The 24,842-nt window shown below is 49.4% G+C and overlaps 2 protein-coding genes across 2 annotated transcripts; both read right to left on the bottom strand.

Moving 5' to 3' along the window:
* Nucleotides 1-15,346: 15,346 nt before the first annotated feature.
* LOC127321068 (tetrahydroberberine oxidase-like) lies at nt 15,347-17,452 on the bottom strand. The gene has a single exon (XM_051350110.1). The coding sequence runs from the start codon at nt 17,282-17,284 to the stop codon at nt 15,581-15,583; it is 1,704 nt and encodes a 567-aa protein (XP_051206070.1). The 5' UTR covers nt 17,285-17,452; the 3' UTR covers nt 15,347-15,580.
* A 4,281-nt stretch (nt 17,453-21,733) lies between these two features.
* On the bottom strand, nt 21,734-23,745 carry LOC127321072 (large ribosomal subunit protein uL5). Its single transcript, XM_051350114.2, has 5 exons — nt 23,608-23,745; nt 23,406-23,513; nt 23,259-23,301; nt 22,986-23,181; nt 21,734-22,065 (listed from the first exon to the last, which is right to left on the bottom strand). Exons 1-5 carry the CDS (start codon nt 23,608-23,610, stop codon nt 21,873-21,875), a joined length of 543 nt encoding a protein of 180 aa, XP_051206074.1. The 5' UTR covers nt 23,611-23,745; the 3' UTR covers nt 21,734-21,872.
* Between the last annotated feature and the right edge of the window lie 1,097 nt (nt 23,746-24,842).

Here is a 24,842-nt window from a genome sequence, read left to right as displayed (position 1 = left end):
CACTAGAGGAACTGATAATGTTGTCGATGAAGAAGGGGATGCCTTGGGCATCCCCAAGCTTAGACGCTTGAGTCTTCTTGAAATATGCAGGGGTGAACCACCGGGGCATCCCCAAGCTTAGAGCTTTCACTCTCCTTGATCATATTGTATCATCTCCCTCTCTTGATCCTTGAAAACTTCCTCTCAAAACAACTCATTAGAGGGTTAGTGCACAATCAAAATTTACATGTTCAGAGGTGACATAATCATTCTTAACACTTCTGGACATTGCACAAAGCTACTGAAAGTTAATGGAATCGAAAAATCCATCAAGCATAGTAAAACAGGCAATGCGAAATAAAAGGCAGAATCTGTCAAAACAGAACAGTTCGTAAAGACGAATTTTATTGAGGCACCAGACTTGCTCAAATGAAAATGCTCAAATTGAATGAAAGTTGCGTACATATCTGAGGATCACTCACGTAAATTGGCATAATTTTCTGAGTTACCTACAGAGAATTAGGCCCAGATTCGTGACAGCAAGAAATCTGTTTCTGCGCAGTAATCCAAATCTAGTATGAACCTTACTATCAACGACTTTACTTGGCACAACAATGCAACAAAACTAAGATAAGGAGAGGTTGCTACAGTATTAACAACTTCCAAGACTCAAATATAAAATAAAGGTGCAGAAGTAAAAACATGGGTTGTCTCCCATAAGCGCTTTTCTTTAATGCCTTTCAGCTAGGCGCAGAAAGTGTGTATCAAGTATTATCAAGAGGTGATGCATCTACATCATTTTCACAATTTATCCCATTAGGTATATTAGATACTCCTTTTTCTATAGTGGTATTAAGAGCTTTATCAATTTTAGGCCTATAATAGTTTTTTGGTTTAGGCACCTTAGAGACATACATGAACTTTTGCTCCTTACCCACATAAGCTTTCTCTCTAAACTTTATAGATGAAAAGGTTGAACCCAATGTTCCCATAGCCTCTTCAAGTTCACTAATCCTTTGGGTTTGATTATCATGAATAGCACAAGCTTCTAAGATGGCAATTCTCTCATTAATTCCACCTAGAGATTTATCAAGTTTATCAGTGCTATCAAGTAATGCTCCCAAATTAATCTCAATACTTGGAAGATTTTGCTCTATGGTTTCCAACTTTTTCATGACATCTTCAAGAGAGGTTTCAATTTTAACTTCATTAACAGGTGGTATTCCAAATAGACTCTCAATAATGCAACTAGCTTCTAAGGCAGGAGTACCTAGGAAGTTACCTCCCGCGAGACAATCAAGAACATATCTATTCCAGCTAGAGATACCAATATAAAAATTCCTCAGTAGGATAGTGGTGGAGTGTTTCTTAGTGCACCTATTATGGGCATCACTAATTCTATACCAAGCATCTTTTAAACATTCTCCCCCTTGTTACTTAAACGAATGAACTTCAACTTCAGGATTACTCATTTTAGCGATAGTAAATAAAGCAAACTAGATAAAGTAAATACAAGTAACTAATTTTTTTGTGTTTTTGATATAGCAAACAAGACAGCAAATAAAGTAAAACTAGCAACTAATTTTTTTGTATTTTGATTTAGTGCAGCAAACAAAGTAGTAAATAAAAGTAAAGCAAGACAAAAACAAAGTAAAGAGATTGGAGGTGGAGACTCCCCTTGCAACGTATCTTGATCTCCCCGGCAACGGCGCCAGAAAATCTGCTTGATACGCGTACAGCACGCGTCCGTTGGGAACCCCAAGAGGAAGGTGTGATGCGTACAGCGGCAAGTTTTACCTCAGTAAGAAACCAAGGTTTATCGAACCAGTAGGAGCCAAGAAGCACGTTGAAGGTTGATGGCGGCGAGATGTAGTGCGGCGCAACACCAGGGATTCCGGCGCCAACGTGGAACCTGCACAACACAACCAAAGTACTTTGCCCCAACGAAACAGTGAGGTTGTCAATCTCACCGGCTTGCTGTAACAAAGGATTAGATGTATAGTGTGGATGATGATTGTTTGCAGAAAACAGTAGAACAATTGCAGTAGATTGTATTCGATGTTAAGAATGGACCGGGGTCCACAGTTCACTAGAGGTGTCTCTCCCATAAGATAAATAGCATGTTGGGTGAACAAATTACAGTTGGGCAATTGACAAATAAAGAGGGCATGACCATGCACATACATGATATGATGAGTATTGTGAGATTTAATTGGGCATTACGACAAAGTACATAGACCGCTATTCAGCATGCATCTATGCCTAAAAAGTCCACCTTCAGGTTATCATCTGAACCCCTTCCAGTATTAAGTTGCAAACAACAGACAATTGCATTAAGTATGGTGCGTAATGTAATCAACAACTACATCCTCGGACATAGCATCGATGTTTTATCCCTAGTGGCAACAACACATCCACAACCTTAGAACTTTCTCATCAGTCCCAGTATTTAATGGAGGCATGAACCCACAATCGAGCATAAATACTCCCTCTTGGAGTTACAAGCAAAAACTTGGCCAGAGCCTCTACTAGTAACGGAGAGCATGCAAGATCATAAACAACACATAGATAATAGATTGATAATCAACATAGCGTAGTATTCTCTATTCATCGGATCCCAACAAACACAACATATAGCATTACAGATAGATGATCTTGATCATGTTAGGCAGCTCACAAGATCCAACAATGAAGCACAATTAGGAGAAGACGACCATCTAGCTACTGCTATGGACCCATAGTCCAGGGGTGAACTACTCACTCATCACTCCGGAGGCGACCATGGCGGTGAAGAGTCCTCCGGGAGATGATTCCCCTCTCCGGCAGGGTGCCGGAGGCGATCTCCTGAATCCCCCGAGATGGGATTGGCGGCGGCGGCGTCTCTGGAAGGTTTTCCGTATCGTGGCTCCCGGTACTGGGGGTTTCGCGACGAAGACTTTAAGTAGGCGGAGGAGATAGTCAGGGGGCCACGAGGGCCCCACACAACAGGCCGGCGCGGCCAAGGGCCAGGCCGCGCCGCCCTAGTGTTTGGCCACCTCGTGGCCCCACTTCGTATCATCTTCGGTCTTCTGAAAGCTTCGTGTGAAAATAGGCCCATGGGCGTTGATTTCGTCCAATTCCGAGAATATTTCTTTACTAGGATTTCTGAAACCAAAAACAGCAGAAAACAGCAACTGGCTCTTCGGCATCTCGTTAATTGGTTAGTGCCGGAAAATGCATAAATATGACATAAAGTATGCATAAAACATGTAGATATCATCAATAATGTGGCATGGAACATAAGAAATTATCGATATGTCGGAGACGTATCAATTGGGTATGATCTACGCCCATTAGATGATCCATCTTGTTCCATATCTTGTTCATAATGCATTATAGTGTATCTATTTGATGATCCATCTTGTTCCATACCTGGTTCATAATGCATTATAGTGTATCTATTTGATGATCCATCTTGTTCCATATCTTGTTTTGCATCATGTATTGTTAGATGCTCAACACCCTCAAGATGTACAAGTAAAAAACGAGGACAAAGACTTCCCCTTCATGCATTGCTTCAACAAGCTACAAGGTTGCAAGAAATGGGATGAGCTCCGCCTCACTCTAAACAAGGACGGGGTAGAACGGACGGTCGATCCAGCCGGCGCCTCCACCGAGCGCCCTATTGGCAACAAGAAGGCCAAGGTCGAGAGGAATGCGGCACCGGTATTGGCCGCCATGGACGCCTCCCTTGAGAAAATGATAACCTCATTCTCAGTGGAGAACAAGGAAGCGACGGATAGGGCCGATGTCGTGTGGAAGGCAATTCTCGACAAGCAAGACATGAAGATCGAGTTGGAGAGGAAGAAGGTGGAGGCGGCGAAGATGGAAGCTCATGTTGCTGCCATGAAGGCCACCAACGAAGCGATGCAACTTTCGTTGGCCAACATGTCTCAAGAATCCAAGATCTTGATGGTCGGCATGGAGAAGATGGACCCGTTCGTGCGGGCGTGGCACGACATGTACCGCGAGCGCATCGGCCAAGAGGTGTTGGCAGCGCGAGCTGCGTCGGCGTCTCCGCCGGCACCCTCCACGTTCATGTCTCCGCCGGCACCCTCCACGTTCATGTCTCCGTCGGCACCGTCAGCATTCATGCCTCCCCTGGCGACCGTGGATCTTGTTGCAGTGACGGAGCTGCCGCCGGGGCTCGCCGATGATGAGGAAGTCGCCAGGTTGAGCCACCCCTGACCCCGTTCATCTGATCAGTTGGCTTGGAAGCCGAAGTTTTTTTTTTTGCAGACGGAGACGGCGATTCGGTGGCCGTATGTTGGCCCAAACTTCATATCAAAAACCTATTCGAATTTGGTGGCCATGTGTTGGCTCAAACTTTAAATTCGAAAATTTATTCAAATTTCTATGCTTTTGTTTGAGTTTTCAATTCAAATCATCGATCGGGGCTGTCGTATGGGGCGCGCCGGTGTGGGAGCAGCTCCCCAAATGGAGGATGTTGTGCCAGCGCGCCCCATATGACAGTGACGGCGCCCCTGCCGACGACTATATGAGGCGTGCCGATGTAGATGCTCTAAGTATTTGCAATATAAAATTAATTGTATTAAATCATCGATAATTATGTTTTCATATTGTATGTATTTGGTATTACGGATAATGATGGTTTTTCTTATATTCTTGATCAAGTTTTGTAAAATTTAACCTTAACTAAACCTATAACATAAACAAAATAAAAATGAGGAAGTATTGAGGGTCTCCATTTGCAACTTCTGTTAAGAACAAAGCCCGAAGTAAAGGACTCATCATAAAAAAAAAAAAAGGAACAGTGCTACTTTTTCCCTTTCGAATGAGCCAAGTGACCAAATTAGGCGATGATTTTCATCCGATGCGACACCAAAATCAAGCCCTATGTGCAAACAGAGCATGGCTCTGGTGGTTAGGTCTCTTGAAGACTTGGCATTGGTGTTTGCATTTATCTGGATTTAACGGCGCTATGCTTTCAGTGGTAGGTGACGTGTCCGTCAACAGCGAGGCGCCAGTGGTGACTACGTCAACCTCAAGATATGCCGTCTCAGTCCTTCGAAGGTGCTCATAGAGGTAGGGTGTGTGTGTGCGCGTTCATAGGGTGTTTGTACGTGCGTGTTTGTGAGCGTCTGCGTTATACTGTGTTCTCAAAAAAAAAAAAAAATCAAACCCTATGTCTTTTGCATGTTGGACCATCTCACGGTTGAGAGTTATGGTCTTACACAAATCGGACATGAATGGTCGTACGCACAACAGTATTGTAAAAAAGAAACATAAAACTACAATCGACATAAATTTGGGACAACTTGATCAGATTTTGAGTTGAGTGACACCTTTTTTCATAGAGTGGCCCCACACCATGCGAGGGTTTCCCTCGCCAATTGTTTTCAAATAGAGGCAAAAGTTTTACTCCAATCTATTAATTAAAAAACAAAAATATCAGTTAATTAACATAAAATCTGGCAAAATGCGTAAGCAAACACAACATGTGAACTACTCTCAAAACATGGAACTCCTACAAACACAAACTCTCGATGCTCTGATCATCACGCAGAATAGGAAAATCTATCAGATACACATGAACAAAGATTTGAAAAGTGATAACCTCAAAAGATGAGAACCGTCCATCAAAGAAGCCACACATTTCTTAAGAATCTAAGATACTCAATCATCTTCTAGATTTTGCCCTCGAAGCCGTATCCGCTATGAGGCAAACAATGTACTGGACAAAATCAAGAGCTAACCGCTTCCAAACTAACAGACCCTCACCAAAATGAGAAGATAGCGAAGTTGTTTTTTTTACGGGTTAATTAAATATATGGTACCGCAATTATTTCGTATTTGAGAAATGCCACCAAAATTTTCATCTTTCGAAATATGCCATTGTAGTAACATTTTTTCGAAAGATAAGAATAGTGGTATTTCTCGAATATGTAATAATCGTAGTGGCATATGTCTAATTAACCTTTTTAAAAATATCTGGATTATTATATTTCAATTTTTTAAACAAATGGTCATATATTGGCATTTATTTGGAGTTTCCAGTCAATAAAGGTTACTATGAGCAGTATCCGTTGTTGTGATCCTGCTCCACGAGGTAGGGGTGGGCATAAAAACCGATGACCGAACACCGAACCCAAAAAGACCGAGACCGAACCTGAAAAGACCGAAACCGAAAAGACCAATCAAAAAATGGATAGCAAATTTTTTAGACCGAATTTAGTCCGGTCAATTCGGTCACTTTGTTCGTGATAACCGAATAGACCGAACTGACCGAATTTTATGTTTGAGAGGCCCAATTCTTGATTGGACAGGTTTGGCCTTAACCTTTTGTTGTCCAAAATATACTTTATATTGTCATGTATTAGTCTGTGACTATGAGCTTGTGACTATTGACGTGTATGGTTGTATTCTTTTGTTGTTGGCTGAAAATTCGTAAATATGTGACCTATGAAGTATGAACCGGATAATATGAATGTTGATCAAACTGCTATATTATGCCACTATTAATATTTGTTCTTGCAAACTGATACGAATACATGCATTGAAAAAAAAGTTACTACGGAACTGTTGCCCCAGAACTTTCACCAAATACTCTCCAAGTTTTGTGTTGACAACAACTATCACAAAGTTCGGTCATGACCGAACCGAACCCGAATTATCGGGTACCCGAATTTGTCGGGTAGTAAAACTGACAAGTAATTTTCGGTCTTTATTTCTAGAGCACCGAATTCAAAATAGACCGAAATACAAAGACCGAATTTTCGATCATGACCGAACGCCCACTCCGACCACGAGGCATATAGGTGACAAAGATGGAAAACATAAATAACACTGTAAAAGACCATCCAAGTGGGAATTTTGCGAAATGCAATGTCAAACTGTATATACAACACACATACATGGTGGATATGGTTTGAGGTTTTGAAGTTATGGCGGAGAAGTGTGTTGATTGCGATAAAGACATGCAACACAAATTGTTGACTTGCAGTAGTAGGTTTGGCAAGAGCGGATGGCAACGTAGATTGCATTGTTTGGTGGTGTTTATCAAGTACCGAGTTGTGGTTTTCACGGTCAAAACTCAAGGTATGTCTTCATTATTTGTACTTGACAATAGCTTTACTGAAATTAAATCGGACTTTCTCAGTGATGAAAAGTCAAGATTTTCGATAAGACGAAGATAAGACTTTGTTAGATTTTGTATAGCTATACTTGTATTATTCTTGTACATGTACTTTGTACCCCTATAAATATATGAGACATGCCACCCCTAGAGGGTTGAGCAAGTTCCCCCAACTACGTTGTTTCACATGGTATCAGCCTAACTTTTCGATCCGCCCCACCCTAACCCTAGCCGCGCCGCCACCCCTAACCCTAGCGCTGCGCCGCCGCCTCCTCCACCATGACCGCTTCCGCCTCGGGCACCGCCAGCTCCGGGCTCCTTCCCGCGTCGCTTGCTGCCCTCCTCAACGCGCCACCATCTCCGCTTGCTCCTTAGATGCCGCAGTTCTTCGGCACCACCGCCGTCGGCTCCATGTACTCGGCGCCTCCTCCACCGCCGAGCACCGCCACGGCCACGCTCCTCGCCGCGCTACCCGTGGCCACGACTGCGTCCCTCGACGCCCCAACGACGGGTTCAACCGCCCCTGCCCTCTCGTCGCTGGACATGGGGGCCCCTACCGCTGCCTCCACCACCCTCTCCGTTGTGCCGACGGCCTCGGGGGGTGCCGCTGCCTCGGCCCTGCCCGGGATGCAGCCTCCCCCACCCAAGCCCGCGCCCTTAGCGCCGGCCCCAACCGCTGCTACCCTGCCTGCGACCCCTGCCTATGTTGCGGCTGCCCCGGGGTTGGTAGCGGTGGCAGCGGCACCGTTCCACTTCACCAACCAGATCACCATCCGGCTCACCCCGGACAATTATCTGTTCTGGCGTGCCAAGGTGTTGCCGTTGCTTCGCAGCCATGAGCTTCTTGGGTATGTTGATGGTTCTCTTCCCTGTCCTCCCCAGGTGATCATGACCATGCAAGGCCCGGTCATCAACCCGGAGCACCGTGTGTGGGTGCAGCAGGACCAGGCGATCCTCTCCGCCATCCAAGGCTCCCTAGGTGAGGGTGTTGCTGGCCTCGTCCTCTTCGCTGCCACCTCCATGGATGCCTGGACTACTGTGGAGCATGCGTTCGCCAACGTCTCCACCTCTCGCACCATGGCCCTCCGTCGACAACTTGGCGACATCAAGAAGCTCGACTCCTCTGCCTCCACCTACTTCAACAAGATCAAGGTGGTGGCGGACACGCCTGCCTCGTTTGGTCAGCCGCTCCACGATGAGGAGTTCGCCGGCTTCATCCTACAGGGCTTTGACTCCGACTACGACAACCTGGCTGCGGCTGTCAATGGCTCCACGACGCCAATGCCTCCCCACGAGCTCTACTCGCGCCTCATGTTCACGGAGCGGCGCGTCGAGGCTCGTCGCGCCACTGGTGTCATCACTGACCAGTCCGCGGCGCATTGGGCCAATCGTGGCCAGCGCCCACCTGTGCCACCAGGCGCTGGTTCGGCGCCACAGCCGGCGGCCAAACCCGCTCCACCTCCTTCACCGACCACGGGTGGCGGGCGTGCCGGCGACACCCGCGTCTGTCAGCTGTGCGGACGTCCGGGGCACCTCGCCTTGAAGTGCCATCGCCGCTTTCAGCGTAGTTTTCTGGGCATCGGCAAAAACGGCCAGGGCAATGAACGCCAAGCCCATCTCGCTGACTTTGGCCCTCCTCCTGCCGCCCCCGCTGCCTTCGCCGCGGCTAAGGGCAAGGACACTGTTCAGGGGTCTACACCGTCCTACCCCATTGATCCTGCATGGTACATGGATACTGGCGCCACGGATCACCTGACGAGTGAGCTTCACAAGCTCACCACCCCACCAGCCCTACTATGGGCACGATAAGGTTCACACCGCCAATGGTGCAGGTATGCCCATCTCTCATATTGGCCAAGCATCTCTTTTAACTAGTCATCCTAGTAGGCAACTTCATCTTCGTAATGTTCTACGGGTTCCATCGGTCACTCGTAATTTGTTATCTGTTCCGAACTCACTCTTGATAATAATGTCCTATGTGAATTTCACCCGTTTGATCTTCTTGTTAAGGACCGAGCCACCCGGGACGTTCTGCTTAGTGGTCGCCTGAGCCAAGGTCTGTACCGCCTGGAGGATCCGACACTCTCTCGTGTCTTCAGCGGGATTCGTGTGTCGTCATCACAGTGGCACTCTCGCCTTGGTCATCCTGCCACTCCCATAGTACGTCATGTTCTCCACCGTCATGAGCTGCCATTAGTCTAGCAATAAAGAGATAGGTGTGTGTGATGCCTGTCAGCAAGAAGGCAAGAGTCATCAGCTCCCGTTTGTTTCATCTACTAGAGAAGTAAAGAGTCCTCTTGAGATTGTGTTTTCAGATGTATGGGGTCCTCCCCAAACCTCTGTTAGTGGTCACAACTATTATGTGAGTTTCATTGATGCCTATAGTCGATTTACTTGGCTTTATCTCATTAAGCGTAAATCTGATGTGTTTGATATATTTGTTCAGTTTCAAAAGCATGTTAAACGTCTTCTCCAGCATAAGATCATTCATGTTCAGTCTGATTGGGGGGGGCGAATATCGCAACCTCAACACATTCTTTAACAAGCTTGGAGTATCTCATCGTTTATCATGCCCACATACACATCAGCAGAACGGTGCTGTTGAGCGCAAACACCGTCATATTGTTGAGACTGGACTTACTCTTCTTGCTCATGCCTCTGTACCTTTTCGGTTTTGGAGTGATACATTTGCTACTGCATGCTTTCTTATGAACCGTTTACCTACACGAGTGCTTCACATGAAAACTCCTATTGAGCTTCTCTTGCATGAAATTCCTGACTATACTTTTCTCAAGGTTTTTGGGTGTGCTTGTTGGCCCCATCTTCGTCGTAACAATAGTCGCAAACTTGAGTTTCGGTCTAAGAAGTGTGTGTTCCTTGGGTATAGTTCTCTTCACAAAGGCTACAAGTGCCTCCATGTCCAACAAACCGTGTCTACATATCACATGATGTTGTTTTCGATGAGAACGTCTTCCAATTTTCTTCTCTGCCACAACCATCTACCAATGATACAGTCATGCATTCATCCTCTATTCTGCCTGGCCAATTTAAAGATGTTGCATATGCGCCTGTTTTGTTGCCTAATCATGGTGCAAGTATTGGTCGTGGAGCTCGCCTAGAGCTGCTCCCGAATTGCACCACTCCACCGGTGCCTCACGTCGATCCGCCCATGCATGTGCATGCCCCGGGCTCCGTGCCTGTCATGGCGCCATCGCCCCCTGGCGATTCTTCGCCCCCAACGCCCACGTCGCCTGCGCACATGGCCCGGCCCGTGACGCCGCTGGTCAGCTCCGGCTGCTCACCGCCTCGGTCTCCCCCGGCCTCTTCATCGCCTGGACCGTGCTCGCCTGGGCCTGGGCCCTCCTCGCCTTCGCTGTCGCCACGGGCGTCGACGCTTCCTGCATCGCCCAGGTCTGCAACACCTGGGCCGCACACTTCGCCGCCGCCCACTGCGCCTAGGTCAGCCGCGCCTGCCTCATCGTCACCTGCACCACCAGCGACAGCACCGGCTGCCCCGCCTCCGCTTGTTCCCGCTGCTTCGCGCCCTCATACGCGTAGTCGCAGCGGCATCATTCGACCAAAAGAGCGCACCGACGGCACCGTTGCCTGGTTGGCTGCTTGCATGGCCCATGCCGTGGATGATCCTACAGCTGAACCTCGCAGTTATCAGGTCGCCATGACTATACCGCATTGGAGAGCTGCTATGGAGCAGGAGTATCAGGCTCTCTTGCAGAATGAGACCTGGACACTTGTTCCTCCACCATCACGTGTCAACATCATTGATTCCAAGTGGGTATTCAAGGTGAAGAAGCATGCTGATGGTTCTATCGAGCGCTACAAAGCTCGGCTTGTTGCTAAGGGATTCAAACAGGGACATGGTCTTGACTATGAGGACACATTCAGTCATGTTGTCAAGCCTACTACCATTCGGCTCCTTCTGTCCTTGGCGGTTTCACGAGGTTGGTGTCTGCGACAGGTTGACGTTCATAATTTATTCCTTCATGGTCTCCTTGAGGAAGAGGTCTATATGCGGCAGCCCCTGGCTTTGTTAGTCCTGCTCAGCCCCATCATCTATGTCGGCTGACTAAGGCTCTATATGGCTTGAAGCAAGCGCCACGTGCATGGTATGCTCGCCTGGCCTCTGCTCTTCATACTCATGGCTTCATTCCTTCGAAGGCCGACACTTCGTTGTTTCTGTTTCAGCGGCCCCGTGTGACTATGTACTTACTTGTCTACGTCGATGATATTATCCTGGTCAGCTCTTCACCAACAGCTGCTACTGCTCTCATTTCTGCTCTTGGTGCTGATTTTGCTGTCAAGGACTTGGGCCCGCTTCATTTCTTCTTGGGCATTGAGGTTGCTCATCAGTCTACTGGCTTAGCTCTCACTCAGAAGAAGCACTCTCTTGATCTCTTGCGCCGTGCTGGTATGCTCAAGTGCAAGATGTCACTCACGCCCATGTCCTCTACTGACAAGTTCTCCGCTACTGACGGTGTTCTCCTATCTCCTGAGGATGCGACGGAGTACCGCAGTATTGTTGGTGGCTTGCAGTATCTGACGATTACACGTCCGGACTTGTCATTTGCTGTCAACAGGGTGTGCCAGTATTTACATGCTCCTACTGACGTACATTGGTCTGCTGTTAAACGCATATTGCGTTATGTGAGTCACACGGCCTCATTTGGTCTTCATCTCCGGGCCAGTTCATCAGATGTTCTGTCTGCGTTCTCTGATGCTGATTGGGTTGGATGTCCAGATGACAGACGCTCTACGGGGGTTATGTTGTGTTCCTAGGTCCTAATTTGATCGCCTGGAGAGCACGTAAACAAGCCACCGTCTCTCGCAGCAGTACTGAAGCTGAATATAAAGCCGTTGCCGATGCTACCGCTGAGCTTATATGGGTTGAGTCCCTTCTTCGGGAGTTGGGTATTTCTCAACCTCGTACACCGGTCCTTTGGTGTGACAACATCGGTGCCATGTTTCTTTCGTCTAATCCGGTGTTTCATGCACGGACCAAGCACATAGAGATTGACTTCCATTTTGTGAGGGAACGTGTTTCACAGAAGCTACTACAAATCAAGTTTATCTCTTCAAAAGATCAACTTGCGGACATCTTCACCAAGCCTCTACCTTTGCCAATGTTTGAGGTCTGTAGGCGCAATCTCAACCTTCTTGCTACATCAGGAGTAAGTTGAGATTGAGGGGGTGTTAGACTTTGTATAGCTATACTTGTATTATCCTTGTACATGTACTTTGTACCCCTAGAGGATTGAGCAAGTTCCCCCAACTACGTTGTTTCACAGACTTGTGGGTTGTTTTCTTCTTGAAAGCATGGCTTTTAGGGGGTAAATTTGTAGTCTAGGTGTTGTCTTATGTGGTTGTTAGAGTGCTATTATTGCGAGTGTTCCATCACCGCGGCGGGTCTTTGTTATTTTTTTTTATTGTGTGCATCTTCATATTTTCGTACTCCCTCCGTTCTGAAATGTAAGACGTTTAGGGATGTCACGTTCAAAATTCGTCACGCACAAATTTTTTCCGAGTTTCCCCTTTTACCCCCGCGTGCCGTGTCGCTCCACCGCCCTGCTCGCTCGCTTGGTTCCTAGCTTGCTTCCATGGCGCACCGCATTTCTCCGCCCGCGTCGCTGCCCCTCCATGGCGCCGCCCCTCCCTTCCTCTCGCTCCCCACCACCACCGTCCTCCCCACGAGTATCCCCTTCTTCGTGTCACCCCGGTAGACACGTCTTCGAGATCAAATGTCGCATTTTTATGCTCCGGCGCTCGATCTGCATGTGGTGCCGCTACACCTGCGTGCGCTGGCCCTCGATCTGCTCAAATACGGAGAGAATAGGGAGCAGCGGATTTGTAAGTGGCGCCGGAGTGGCAGGAAGACGGCGCCCTCCTCGTGGAGGAGGGCGACCGCTCCGTGGCCGCTGACCTTCGTCTCTGCGCGATGGCCGCTCTCTGAGAGCAATCGCCGCGTCGAGCGCCGAGGTGCCCGCGATTCCTCTCTGAGAGGCCATAGCGAGGTTTGATTTGTACGAGAACAACAGCGGCACTTGCGTGGCCGTCGCGGGGCCGCGGGGGCCGATTACTGCATCGTCGCCGCCGACACCCGCCTCTCCGTCCGATACAGCATCCTGTCCCGCGGCCACTCCAAGATCGTGCAGCTGTACGTGCTCTCGCTTCCCCTTACTCTCGCTCTCTGTTCCCTTCCCAGTTCCCATGGACTATTAGAGTAGAGTTTGTGTACAGTTCTTGTGACAGTTAGCTGCAATTGCAAATCTATACTCAGGTTCTGAAATTTCACGAGCGCTTCAAAAAGTTCTTGTAGCTCCTCTTGCGATGTGTTAATTTGGTGGTAAATTAGTCCAAAAAGTTTATCCTGAATAAGGCTCCTAGAACGCCAAGTTTACAAGGAATAGCTGTTAGAAAGTGTATCCATGTCTGAAAATAGAACTACTGTATAACATGTTGTCTTCTTGAATTTCATCTGTCAGGTTGACAAGCTATCATTCAGAGAACAAATGGCCTGCATTTTGAAAGCATTTTGACCATCTACACTACTTGTATTTTGAGTGGTTACAATCATCTGGTGCGGGTAGTGGCACCACAGGTTTAGGTAGCATGTCTACTAGGAGTATTATTTTTCAGATGAAAACTCTGACACTAACTTATTATGCAAGTGCTGCATACATGTTTTTCGAAACATTGGTAACACTTGGACTGTAGCCTACCTATTTTTTACATATAATTTCTTGTTCCTGCTGGCTCATAAATATTTTCTCTGTTTTTGATGTTTTTTAGAATGTTTTTGTTTATCTAGGCCCTGAGGAGTTATGATTACACTGATGTACAATTCAGGGTTGAGTAATTTACTCCTTCCTGTAATATTATTAGTCCTGTTACATGTATGATTCACTCATTACTTTTGTGTGCCTAAAGGCTGGCCCAGTAATTTGATTGACGTGAAGATTAAGGTTAGAAGAGATGGGAGATGGGGCTCAGGAACGAAGCTGGGGCAGGCCGCGATGGAGGCCAGAAGAGATGGGAGATGGGGGAAGGAAATGGCACAGGTCGAACATAGGTGGTGGGCAGCGACCGCGGATAGAAGAATGGGAAAACGTGACCACTCTAAGAACGACATCAAATCACTTGGAGTAATTTGTTTCGCGTTATTGATGTCTGACCATTTTATGCCATGTCTTTGTTGTCACAGGTGCTTACAAGAGGGTGCTTGTTGGTGTAGAGCGTGGTAGAACTGTTCCAAATTGGCATTCTAGGAGATTGGGTGGTGGTCTTGGATCAAGCAGGATTGGTGTTGTAGATGCTGCCTAAAAGCATTCTTCTAGGTACATTCCTTGTGTATTTGAGTCTGGAACTGAACCCTGTGCCTCGACTGGCGATGGTGAAAATCTGGGTTGTTTCCTGAGATCTTCCTGTTTCTAGCCAGAATTCGAGAAGAAACCTATATTATTGCAATCTTCTACTCATGTTATTTACTCCCAGTATGTTTGAGGCCGTGTTTCTTCTTAGCAGCCGTTGGTACAGTTTGGACTCATGTTATTATTTACTCAATCACCAGCGGTGAGTTGAGGAAACTAGCTGACAGCGCTACCAACCACTATGGATTCGCCTGCTCAATTTGTAGTTTTCATCAAGCAAATAAATTGCTGGTATTCATCTAAATGTTGCAGGTGCTAGTGACCAATGCTGATCCTGCATGTAGCATAGAAATTGCTGTCAAGAATAGGCTTACTGCATTTTACGTCACTGTTGCTAGGAATAGAAATCTGACTTCCTCTTGAGTGTTCGCTGTGGTTACATTTGTTTTCATAATTTGCTCATGTTCCTAAGTGAACTTGTGTCCTTTTTGTCAGTGATACTATGTCATTGAAGAAAAACTTCATCCTATCTGTCTTTTATCACAGGTGCCTTGCCTGGGAGTAGCTGCCTTGCCAGAGTAGGTGCCTTGCCGGAGTAGCTGTCGTGCCGGAGTAGCTGGGGCGGAGGTGCTGGACAGGGCCGGAGGTGCTGGCTGGGGGCGGAGGTGCTGCACAGGGCGGAGGTGCTGGACGGAGCCGGAGGTGCTGCCTAGGGGCGGAGGTGCTGGACGGGGCCGGAGGTGCTGCACAGGGCGGAGGTGCTGGACGGAGCTGGAGGTACTGCAGGGGGCGGAGGTGCTGGCTGGGGGCGGAGGAGTCGCTGGGAACGGAACGCCATGGAAGACGATGATGCGGGGAAGGCGATCCAGATTGAGGAGGGTACAATTGTAAATTTACACGTTTTTCACCTGGTCGGAAAAAGTCCAAAACGTCTTACATTTTAGAACGGAGGGAGTACATCTCATTGAGGTAGAGACTAAGTGTAATTGGTATTTTCGTAATACTAATATTCTTTTTATCGAAAAAACAACACGCGTACACAGACGGGCAAGGGACCCAAACCAGCATCTGAACGTCTGAAGTGTCAAATCTCTGAAACCAATCCAACCTGCCTGGGCCTCTTCCTTTTTGCCACAACAAGGGGAGGGATGCTCTGCTCACTCCAAAACACCTGCTCAGGATCCACCTCACCCTTCACCATTGCCAGCCTCCTGAAGTTCCCCCTGAAGTACTTCTCTCCCCACACCCTGGCGTCCTCATAGGTCGTGTTGCCCTCAACGTTCTGCCCCAAGTCCAGGTCCCTGAAGTTGATGTATGCAGCTCTAGGCCTCTTGCTCACGTAGGGCGCCATGAGCTGATGCACACCCCTGACCCAACCCAAATGCTCCTCCTGAGAAGACACGTTCTTGTCACCTCCCCACTTGACGAAGTACTGGACGTTGTAGAGGTACCCTCGCCGGTGCGCGTACGGCGTGTCGGACTCCTGTATCTCGCTCATCCTCCCGCCCTGTGGGTCGATGTCGATCGAGCCGCCCTTGTCGTCGACGATCTTGTCGAGCAGTACGGCTAGACCGGCCGTCGGAATCGGCGATGTCAGGTAGTCCAGCTTGACCTTGTAGTACTCTTTGGGTTGGAGCGTTCTGTCAAGAAACACTTCTGCAGGTTGGCCGTTGGTGTAGCCGTAGAAGTAGAGCATGGACTGAATCCAGTTCATCTCTCTGCAGTCGCTCGGCTTGATTCCTAGCTCAGGCAGATGGTTGTTCAATTGTGAGATCATGCCGCTGCAATTTCCGAGAAAGAGTGACTTGAACACCACCAACGGCCGCCTCTCGCCGTCGTCGTCGACCTTGGGCTCCATGGCCGCCTTGACGAAGAGAACGTCCGGGAGGGCGTGTGCCACGAGCTGCCATCTGGTCAGAAGACGGAGCACAGCCTCTTCGTCCTCGCCTCCTCGCCGAACTAGCCGGCGGACGGTGAAGGCGGAAACGACGCTCGGGACGGGGACCAGCCTCACGGTCCAAGAAACCACGATGCCGAAGCTGCCGCCGCCGCCGCCCCTGATCGCCCAGAAGAGGTCCTCCCCCATGGCCTCCCGGTCCAGCAGCCTCCCCTCCGCGTCCACCACCTCGGCGTCCACGATGTTGTCGGCGGCGAGGCCGTGCCGGCGCATCATCGGGCCAAACCCTCCCCCGCTGAGGTGCCCACCGACGCAGACCGTGGGACAGATACCGGCGGGGAAGCCGAGCGCCCCGTCGCTCCCTTTTGCCACCGCGTAGTAGAGCTCCCCGAGTGTGACCGCAGGCTCAGCGCGCGCTTCACGGCGCGCCGCGTCGACCCGCACCGCCCGGAGCGCGGCGACGTCGACGACGGCGAACCGGCGGCCTCCGCTGGGACGGAGCGCGCGGTAGGAAAGGCCCTCGTAGTCGTGGCCGCCGCTGCGGGCGCGGACCGTGAGGCCGTGGGCCTTGCAGCAGGCCACGGACGCCTGCACCTCGGGGACGCTCCTGGGCGTGACGAGCAGCAACGGCCTCGGTGTCCGGGGCGAGGCGAAACGGAGGTTCTGGATGGTGGAGGCGAGGAGGGGTCGGTAGGAGGCGTCCGCCGGCCAGTGGACGAGCTCGGACGGGTCGTCGGTGCCCGGCGACAGGCGGGAGATGCAGAGCAGGAAGCTCTCGCGCAGGCCTTCGTCCTCTTCTTGGAGCTCATGCGGCTGCGTGGACGAAGGCGGGACAAGAAGAAGCACGACGAGGGCGACGAGGAGGTGAGAGAGGCGTGTGCATGGCTGCATCGTCTTTGATTCTCCCGCGCGCGGCCGGCCACCTTGTGCTCCGGCCAAGCAATTTTTTTGAAACTGGTGCTCTGGCTATGCACTGATTAGCAGGAGGATCAAGATAAGCTCGATTGGAGTCTTGGTGATTGGAGTGGAGAAAACGGTGAAGATTAGCTCGATTCGAGATGTTTCCAACTGACCTGAGGCGCGCTTTCACGTCACTACTTTGAAAATTAGAGTATGGAAAAGGTTTACTAATGGTGAAAACATCAAGATAGATATGGGACATTGTTTTTCTTTCTTTCTCAATCGACTGGTTTCAAGTCTCGATCGACAGCAGTAAACGTCACATGCGCCTGGCGATGTACCACAATCATATACCCCAACAGCCAGGTTGATGATCCATGGAGACTTGCATGGTGATGTTCTACGCATGGAGTATTAAGCAGTCACCGGCCGTGTTCAATTGCCGAAATCAACAACGTATAAGCACTAGCGAATCTAATCATATATAGCCAACTAAATACATCTAGCAGATCTAGCAGACTGCGGTAGGAGAGTCGCTTGCTGTACTGTTGACGAGGAAGTAGTCCAACGAAGACAAACATATCCTAAACAAATATCGTTCATTTCCTATTGCAGGTTAGGGCATCTCTAGCGGCGCCCGCCTTGACCGAAAATGCGTCGTGCACCACCTCCAGCGGCGCGACGCAAAGTGATCGGGCCGTCCGCGGAGACGCAAGCCTGACCCAAATATGCGCCAGGTTTGCGTATCGGCGGACGCTCGGCGGTCGCGGAAAATGTCCACTCGGTCCTCGCACGGGCCCGCCTGGCAGCGGCACAACTGCTTCGTCTTCCGCGACATTACTTCCGGGGGGCGCGCTCCAGCCTTTGCAGGGCCGCGTTAATGGCGTGCTCGGCTTCCGCGAGCGTGCGCAGCGTCGATGCGTCTTCTCCGCCAGTACTGGCACCGAGGCGTCGCTTCGGCAGTCTGCGGCCGCGTTAATGGCGATGTCTCGCGTGGCGCGCGGCCGTCGCCTACCTCTGCGCACGTAGTAATGGCGATGCCACGTGTGGCGCGGCCGTCGCCCTTCCTCCGACCTATATATACAGGGGCGCGAGCATCTCATTTCCTCCCCACAAACCCTAGCCGCCGCTGCCGTAGCGCCGCTTCCTCTCAAGCAGATCCACCATGAGCAGCGCCGGACGCGGCCAGGCTGCCGCGCCTCCACCTCCACCTTCACCTCCCACTTCACCTCCTCCGGCGTCGAGCTCCTCCGAGGACTTCGACTCCGAAGATAGCACCGATCTCCTCCACCCGGTCAGGGACGCCGCGGCCCTGGCACTCGCGACGCAGGAAGCAGAGGAGGAGCTGGCGGGCCACGCGGCGTTGGACGCCGAGCTGGAACAGCGCAGGCTGGCGGCCGCCGCTGCAGCCGAGGACTCCGACTCGGAGATATCTTGGTCCTCCGATGACCCTGATGCACCGACGCCGGAGGAGAAGGCGGCGGAGCAGCGGGCCCTCGTCGAGTCTTTCGAGACGCTCAAGGACGAGGCCGCCAACGCGAGGCTGGAGCAGTGCCTGCAAGAGGACGCGGCGGCGCACCAAGCCATAGCGGCCGCGCGGGAAGCGGCGGAGAAGCAGGCGACGGAGCGACGCAACAACGGTGCCGGCCCGTCAGGAAGCAAGTAGTCTAGGCCTATAGATCTACTTTGTATAGTTTTTATGCATTTTTATGTACTACTTTCAATATTTGTACTATGTTGCAATTCAAAAAAATGGGTCGCCCCGGTGGGAGCACACCCAGACGCAAACGGACGAGCGGACAAAATATGTCTGTGGGGCGACGCAAACGGACGCTCGCGACCACTTTTGGGCGTCCGAAATGCGTCGCGCCGCTGGAGATGCCCTTAGCCGCATTCCCAAAACGTCCTCCAAAGGTTTTTGGGCGCGTCGGACATTTTTCGTTCACAGTCGCGTGTCTCAAAAGCCCTTCCATCGGACGCAGTTCAATACGGTGTCCGGCACCCCGAGCCAATCCCCGGTCAATAGGGAATGGTCCGGGCACACCGGACAGAGCGAGAAGCGAGGCGAGCTCCCACCCATCGACGACCACATTGAGAACGGTTGGTTCTGCCTTTTATTTCTCGTCACACCTCCCCTCCCGCGTCTCCCACCCTTCCGTCGCCGCTCGATTTGCCAGCCGTCTCGACGACAAATCTCTTCTGAGTCGGGCACTGTCGTGGTGGTTGGCTCCCTCGCCCTCATTTTCACCGCCGCCGCTTCGCCAACGCGTCCCAGAACGCGCCGGCAAAACCGCCCCACCTCCACGCACTGAAGGTGTTCGACGCCTTCTTTGGTAGGCGTGATAGGTCGTTATTCGTTGCCTCCTCTGCCGTGGCTGAATTTTAACCATTTGTTTTGTTTCAGACATGGATAGCGACGACGAGATGATTGTCCGACTATTGGAGGAAGAGCAAGTCTTCGACAACGACATTCGGGGTCATTTGTCGATCACAGCGTCCCTCCAGAACATGCTTGATGCCGAGACGGAGAAGCGGAAGAGGCGGCGCCACGGAGGTTCACAGGCGGGAAGAAAGAAGTCGAAGCCCTGGCAGAGGATGAAGGGGCATACCATGTTGCACACCGATTACTTCGCAAATGAAGCAACACATGCCGACAATTTTCGGCGCCGGTATAGGATGAGCAAGTGTTTGTTCGTGAATATGCTCCACAACGTTCGAGAGTTCGACCCCTACTTCAAGCTGAAGCATGACGATGTTGGCATTATCGGGTTCTCATCGATTCAGAAGTACACCGCCGCCATGAGGATGCTTGCATACGGAGCACCTGCCGATACAGAGGACGAATACATCCGCATGAGTGAGTCTACTGCCATTAAGTGCATGTAAGTTTTGCCGAGCTGTGGTGGGAAAGTTTGACAAATACTACTTGAGAGGGTCAACTGAAGAAGAGACTGCAAGGATCATGACACAAAATGCTATGAGAGGATTCCCTGGGATGCTTGGAAGTATCGATTGCATGCACTGGTCATGGAGAAACTGTCTGTTTGCTTGGCAAGGTATATATACAAAGGGCGTCATGGATATTACAGTGTGGTGCTTGAATCTGTGCCAGATTATGACTTGTGGATTTGACATTCTTTCTTTGGCACGACGGGATCACACAGTGGCATCAACGTGTTGCAGCGGTCTCATCCTCTACAATGCAACTATGAGATCAATGGCTACCAATATACCAAAGTCTATTACCAATATACCAAAGTCTATTATCTAGTCGATGGTATATATCCAAAATGGATGACTTTTGTCACAACAATCCTGACTCCATCAGGTTAGAAGAATTGCCACTTTGCTTCGTGATGGGAGGCTTGCGGGAAGGATGTCGAGCGGCATTTGGTGTGCTTCAAACTTAATTTGCTATTATTCGGTACCCTACTCTAAGCTGATCTCACGACCACGAGGATGACCGCAAGAATCAAGTAAGAAGACATGTTAGTCCCTACGAGTGTCAGGGCCCTCTTACGGAGGTTGACACGACCAACTTCAAAATAATCTCGTTAAGCATATGTGGAAGGTCAAAGGATTATTATCAAATGTATCGCGGCACCTTGATCTAGTCCCACTAATTATATTTATTTAATTGTTTTATTGTTTGTTGGATTTTTAATTTTAAAACAATTTTACTCCCTCCGTCCCAGTTCGCAAGGCAAATTCCTAAAAAATATTTGTCCCAAAATCTCTCACCTCCTAGGCGCATTTTGCATTTAATGTGGGAGTAAACTACTCATTCATTTTTGCTTTTCATCTCCACCACGCACTGCACTAGTACTCCATGCATGTGAAACCACCACGCACTAGTGCTTCATGCATGTGAAAGGTTTTAGTTTTTGCATGTTGTGTGTGAAACGGTTGGAGAACATGCAAATTTAGAGCCAATAAGAATTCACCTTGCGCCAACATATTTAAAAACTTTACCTTGCGAACTGGGACGGAGGGAGTAGCAAACTTTGACAATATTTAATGGGAAATTTGAATATAGATCTACAATATCAAATATATACCATATTAATATATAGTTTTTGATTAATGGTCAAAGTTTACACTGTTTGACTTCAAAAGAACCTAATACGAACAATATATCAGCACAGAAGGAGTACTATTTGCTACTTTAAATATATGGTATTAATTGTAAAAAAGCATAACATACTTTTCAAGATAAATGAAAAACTTCCCAACAATGTTTCCACGGAGTATTCTTGAACCGACGAACACTATCCAATGTGTTCATGAACCACCTCCGAGGTTTAATCAAACCAACACTGGCGTAGCAATAAAATTCAACAAGGACAGGAATCCAGAATGGCACGAACAAAATAACGAACTGACGCAAAAAGAACAGGGACAAAAATCACGACCATAGCCAATCAAATAGGCTACCAGAAAGGAATGAAAGTCGGCCTTTAGCTTCCAGGTAATAGCTAAAACATCTGGCTAGAGAATTCATCGTCAATTTGCAAGGTGAACTTCTGTTTGCGACAAGAGGATAAAGGTTCTAAAAGCTGCAACAGATAGAGATGGGATTTCAAGCATTGTGCGACTTGTTGAGGATGACTCCCTCGTACTTGGCCTGGAACCACCTCATTGCATCCTCCTTGGTCACCCTCTGGTGGATCCCGATGCGAGCCTTGCACCTGCGGCGGCGGGACACGCGGTAGCCAGCACGCTCGAGCACGACATAGAAGTCCATTCCGTAGATACCTGTTGAGGGATCGTACCTGCAGAACGTGATAGAGGTTCATCAATAAGGTTGCGCTGAAAGCATCAGTTCAAAAGCACACAACAATGAAGAATAAGTGCATCTGCTGAAACCATAAAATTCCGCAGGCATATAGCTAGTACGAAACTGGCAGAGAAAGTTCTCACCACCATCGGTCACGCAGAGCATGAGTATGGTATTCAAATGAGCTCGTATCAGTGTTTAAAGAGCTAATTAAACATTCGCAATCGATCAACAAACGAGGAAAATATATTACTACGAAACTTCTGAACAATAATAGCTGAAAATGGATGTTTCAAACAGAAAATTTCTATCAAAATGTATCATGAGAAATACTAAAAGTGAATACTGGACTGTTTAATACATAAAAAAAAACTGCAGAAGTAAGCAATTGCAAAACAAGCATTACATTCGGCAATAATCATTTCTCGAGTAATTGATATAAGAATGTATACTACAGTTAGGGGCTGATGTTCAGTGGTTTCTTGACCCGCTGTAACTTTAAATGGACATTCCCGTTAACAATGGCAATCATGTGCCATCTTTAGTTAGAAGTACATAACCATCATGTATAAAAGCAAGTCCTAGATATCGAGTGAGTGACTAGAAGACCAAGAAAAGTAGAAAATGAAGCTGAAGATTTGCTAACATAACACAAACATGGCATCTACAACTTAGGAAAATCACACAGAAGATCATTCATTCAGTTTTATACTAGAACAAGTCGTAGAGGCCCAATCCTAGCTGATATGATGAAAATGGAACTCATAACAGAATAACAACAGAGAATCAGAACGAATAATACCACAAGGCATCTTAAATTCCTAACCAATTAAAGAAAATGGAACTACAGATGTATCATTGCCATAACAATGCAGATAAGATTGATATGTTGAGAGCCTAGGAAGATGGCCTTACTTCATGCCAAGGTCGATGTGCTCCTGGATACCGAATCCAAAGCAGCCGGTCTCACTGAAGTTCCTCCTGAGCAGCTCGTACTCCTTGACCTTGAGCCCGCTCTCGAGCAGCTGCATGGCCTTCTCGCCACGCACCGTCACGTAGCACGCGATCTTCTCGTTACGCCTGATGCCGAACGAACGCACGGTGTACCTCGCTGAACAACACAAAAAACGTCAGCACTGCCGCCATTAGACAGCGGAACAAAGCAGAGCCCGGCGCGGAAAAACTTACCCTTGGAGAACACCGGCGACTGCCCGCTGAGCTGCTCAAGCACCTGCAAGAACCGACCGCGAGATGAGATGCGGTTGCTCGGGTGGGAAGATCCATTCATGGCGACAGAGAGAGGGAGAAGGGTGACGGGAGGGGGTGATAAGAGACCTTGGAGGCGCGGGTGAGCCTGTCGCCGCTCTCCCCGACGGAGCAGTTGAGGACGAGCTTCTGCACCTTGATCTCCCGCATGGGGTTCGCCCGCTTCTTCTCCGTCGACTGCGCACGCAACAACAGACGAAGATAACCGCATTAGACTCACGAGAAGGGACGGGGATGAGGAGAGCTAGGGCGGGAAGAGAAGGGGCGCGACCATGGCGGCAGATTCTTCGGCTTCGGCGACGGCGGCGGGGATGGAGATGGTGGTGCGCTTCTGGCGTCGAGAGGGGATTGCAGGGTGGCGGCGCGGGGTTAAAAGGCAGCAACCCTAGCTCCGGAAAGAGGCCGAGATTTGAGAGGCTTTTCCGCATGGGCCTGTTCGGCTAGATGGGCTTTAGATGGGTTATTTTCGATTGGGCTATGGTTTCATTTTCGATCCATACAAAATATCTTCTGCGCGAAATTCAATCCATTCTCTTGCGCGTCTTTGTTTGTTTGCGCTGGTTGTGGCTGACTGCGGCTTGTTGTGCTGTGCAAATAAAGTTGTTGTTTTAAGTTTTATTTTAAAAATCTAGCTGTTTGTTTGCCTATGAAGTGTGAATTGTCATCTTAAAAAAAACTGGTGAATTGTCTTAAATACCTTTGGTAGGCATGATAGCAACAACACCATGTGGTCGTACGCGGAGCTTGGAGCTTGTGTGGTGGTAGCCGCGGACGAGCCCCAGGACATGTATGTGTGTCTGACAGGGTTGGATGAGGTCGTGATGTACGAGCTCTTGGATAGGAACGAGGTTTGACTAGGTCTATCAGCGGCACTCGCTTGGCGACAGAGCTCGATCTACTGGTCACGGGCGGCGCGGCTCGATATGTCGGTCACGAGCGAAGAAGATGGGCGGCGGAAGGGTACCAGTGGTGGAGGAGAGGGACGGGGGTGGAGATAGGTTCGGGATGAACTCCGGTACGTGGTTGGTGATAGGACGGTGTGGTCGGTCATCCTGTAAGGGTATTTTACCCTTATCCATTATTTTGGTAACAATGACACCGTGCTAGAGTATTTGTCCTAATACGTTTACAAGGATTATCTCAGGTATTAGGCAAAGAGGCATAAATGGTGTATCAAAGGAACAAGAAGGCTAAAGGAGACCCCCCCACTTCAACAACAATCAAAAGGGGTCTACAGCAGAGATCCGGTCTGCGCCGGTCGGTTTCTCTCGCCTCAGACCGGCGAAGTCGGCGCACGGTCCGGTCGATCGGCGCCAACCGGGCGCCAACCGGCCCCCAAACCAGCGCCTAAGTGGTCCGGTCTTCGGCCCGGTCTGCCGGCCTCCTGACCGGCGGGTCCGGCGTGCGGTCCGGTCGACCGGGCCAACCGGGCGCCAACCGGAGGAGCTTCCTGGACGTCGAAAAAGTGTCTCCGGTCTGGATCCGGTCTACCATCCGGTCACAACC

This window comes from Lolium perenne, chromosome 6, assembly GCF_019359855.2.
Source record: "Lolium perenne isolate Kyuss_39 chromosome 6, Kyuss_2.0, whole genome shotgun sequence".
In the NCBI taxonomy this organism is placed as follows: Eukaryota; Viridiplantae; Streptophyta; class Magnoliopsida; order Poales; family Poaceae; genus Lolium; species Lolium perenne.
The sequence above is the reverse complement of the archived record's forward strand: the minus strand, read 5'-3'. Positions and strand labels throughout refer to the sequence as shown.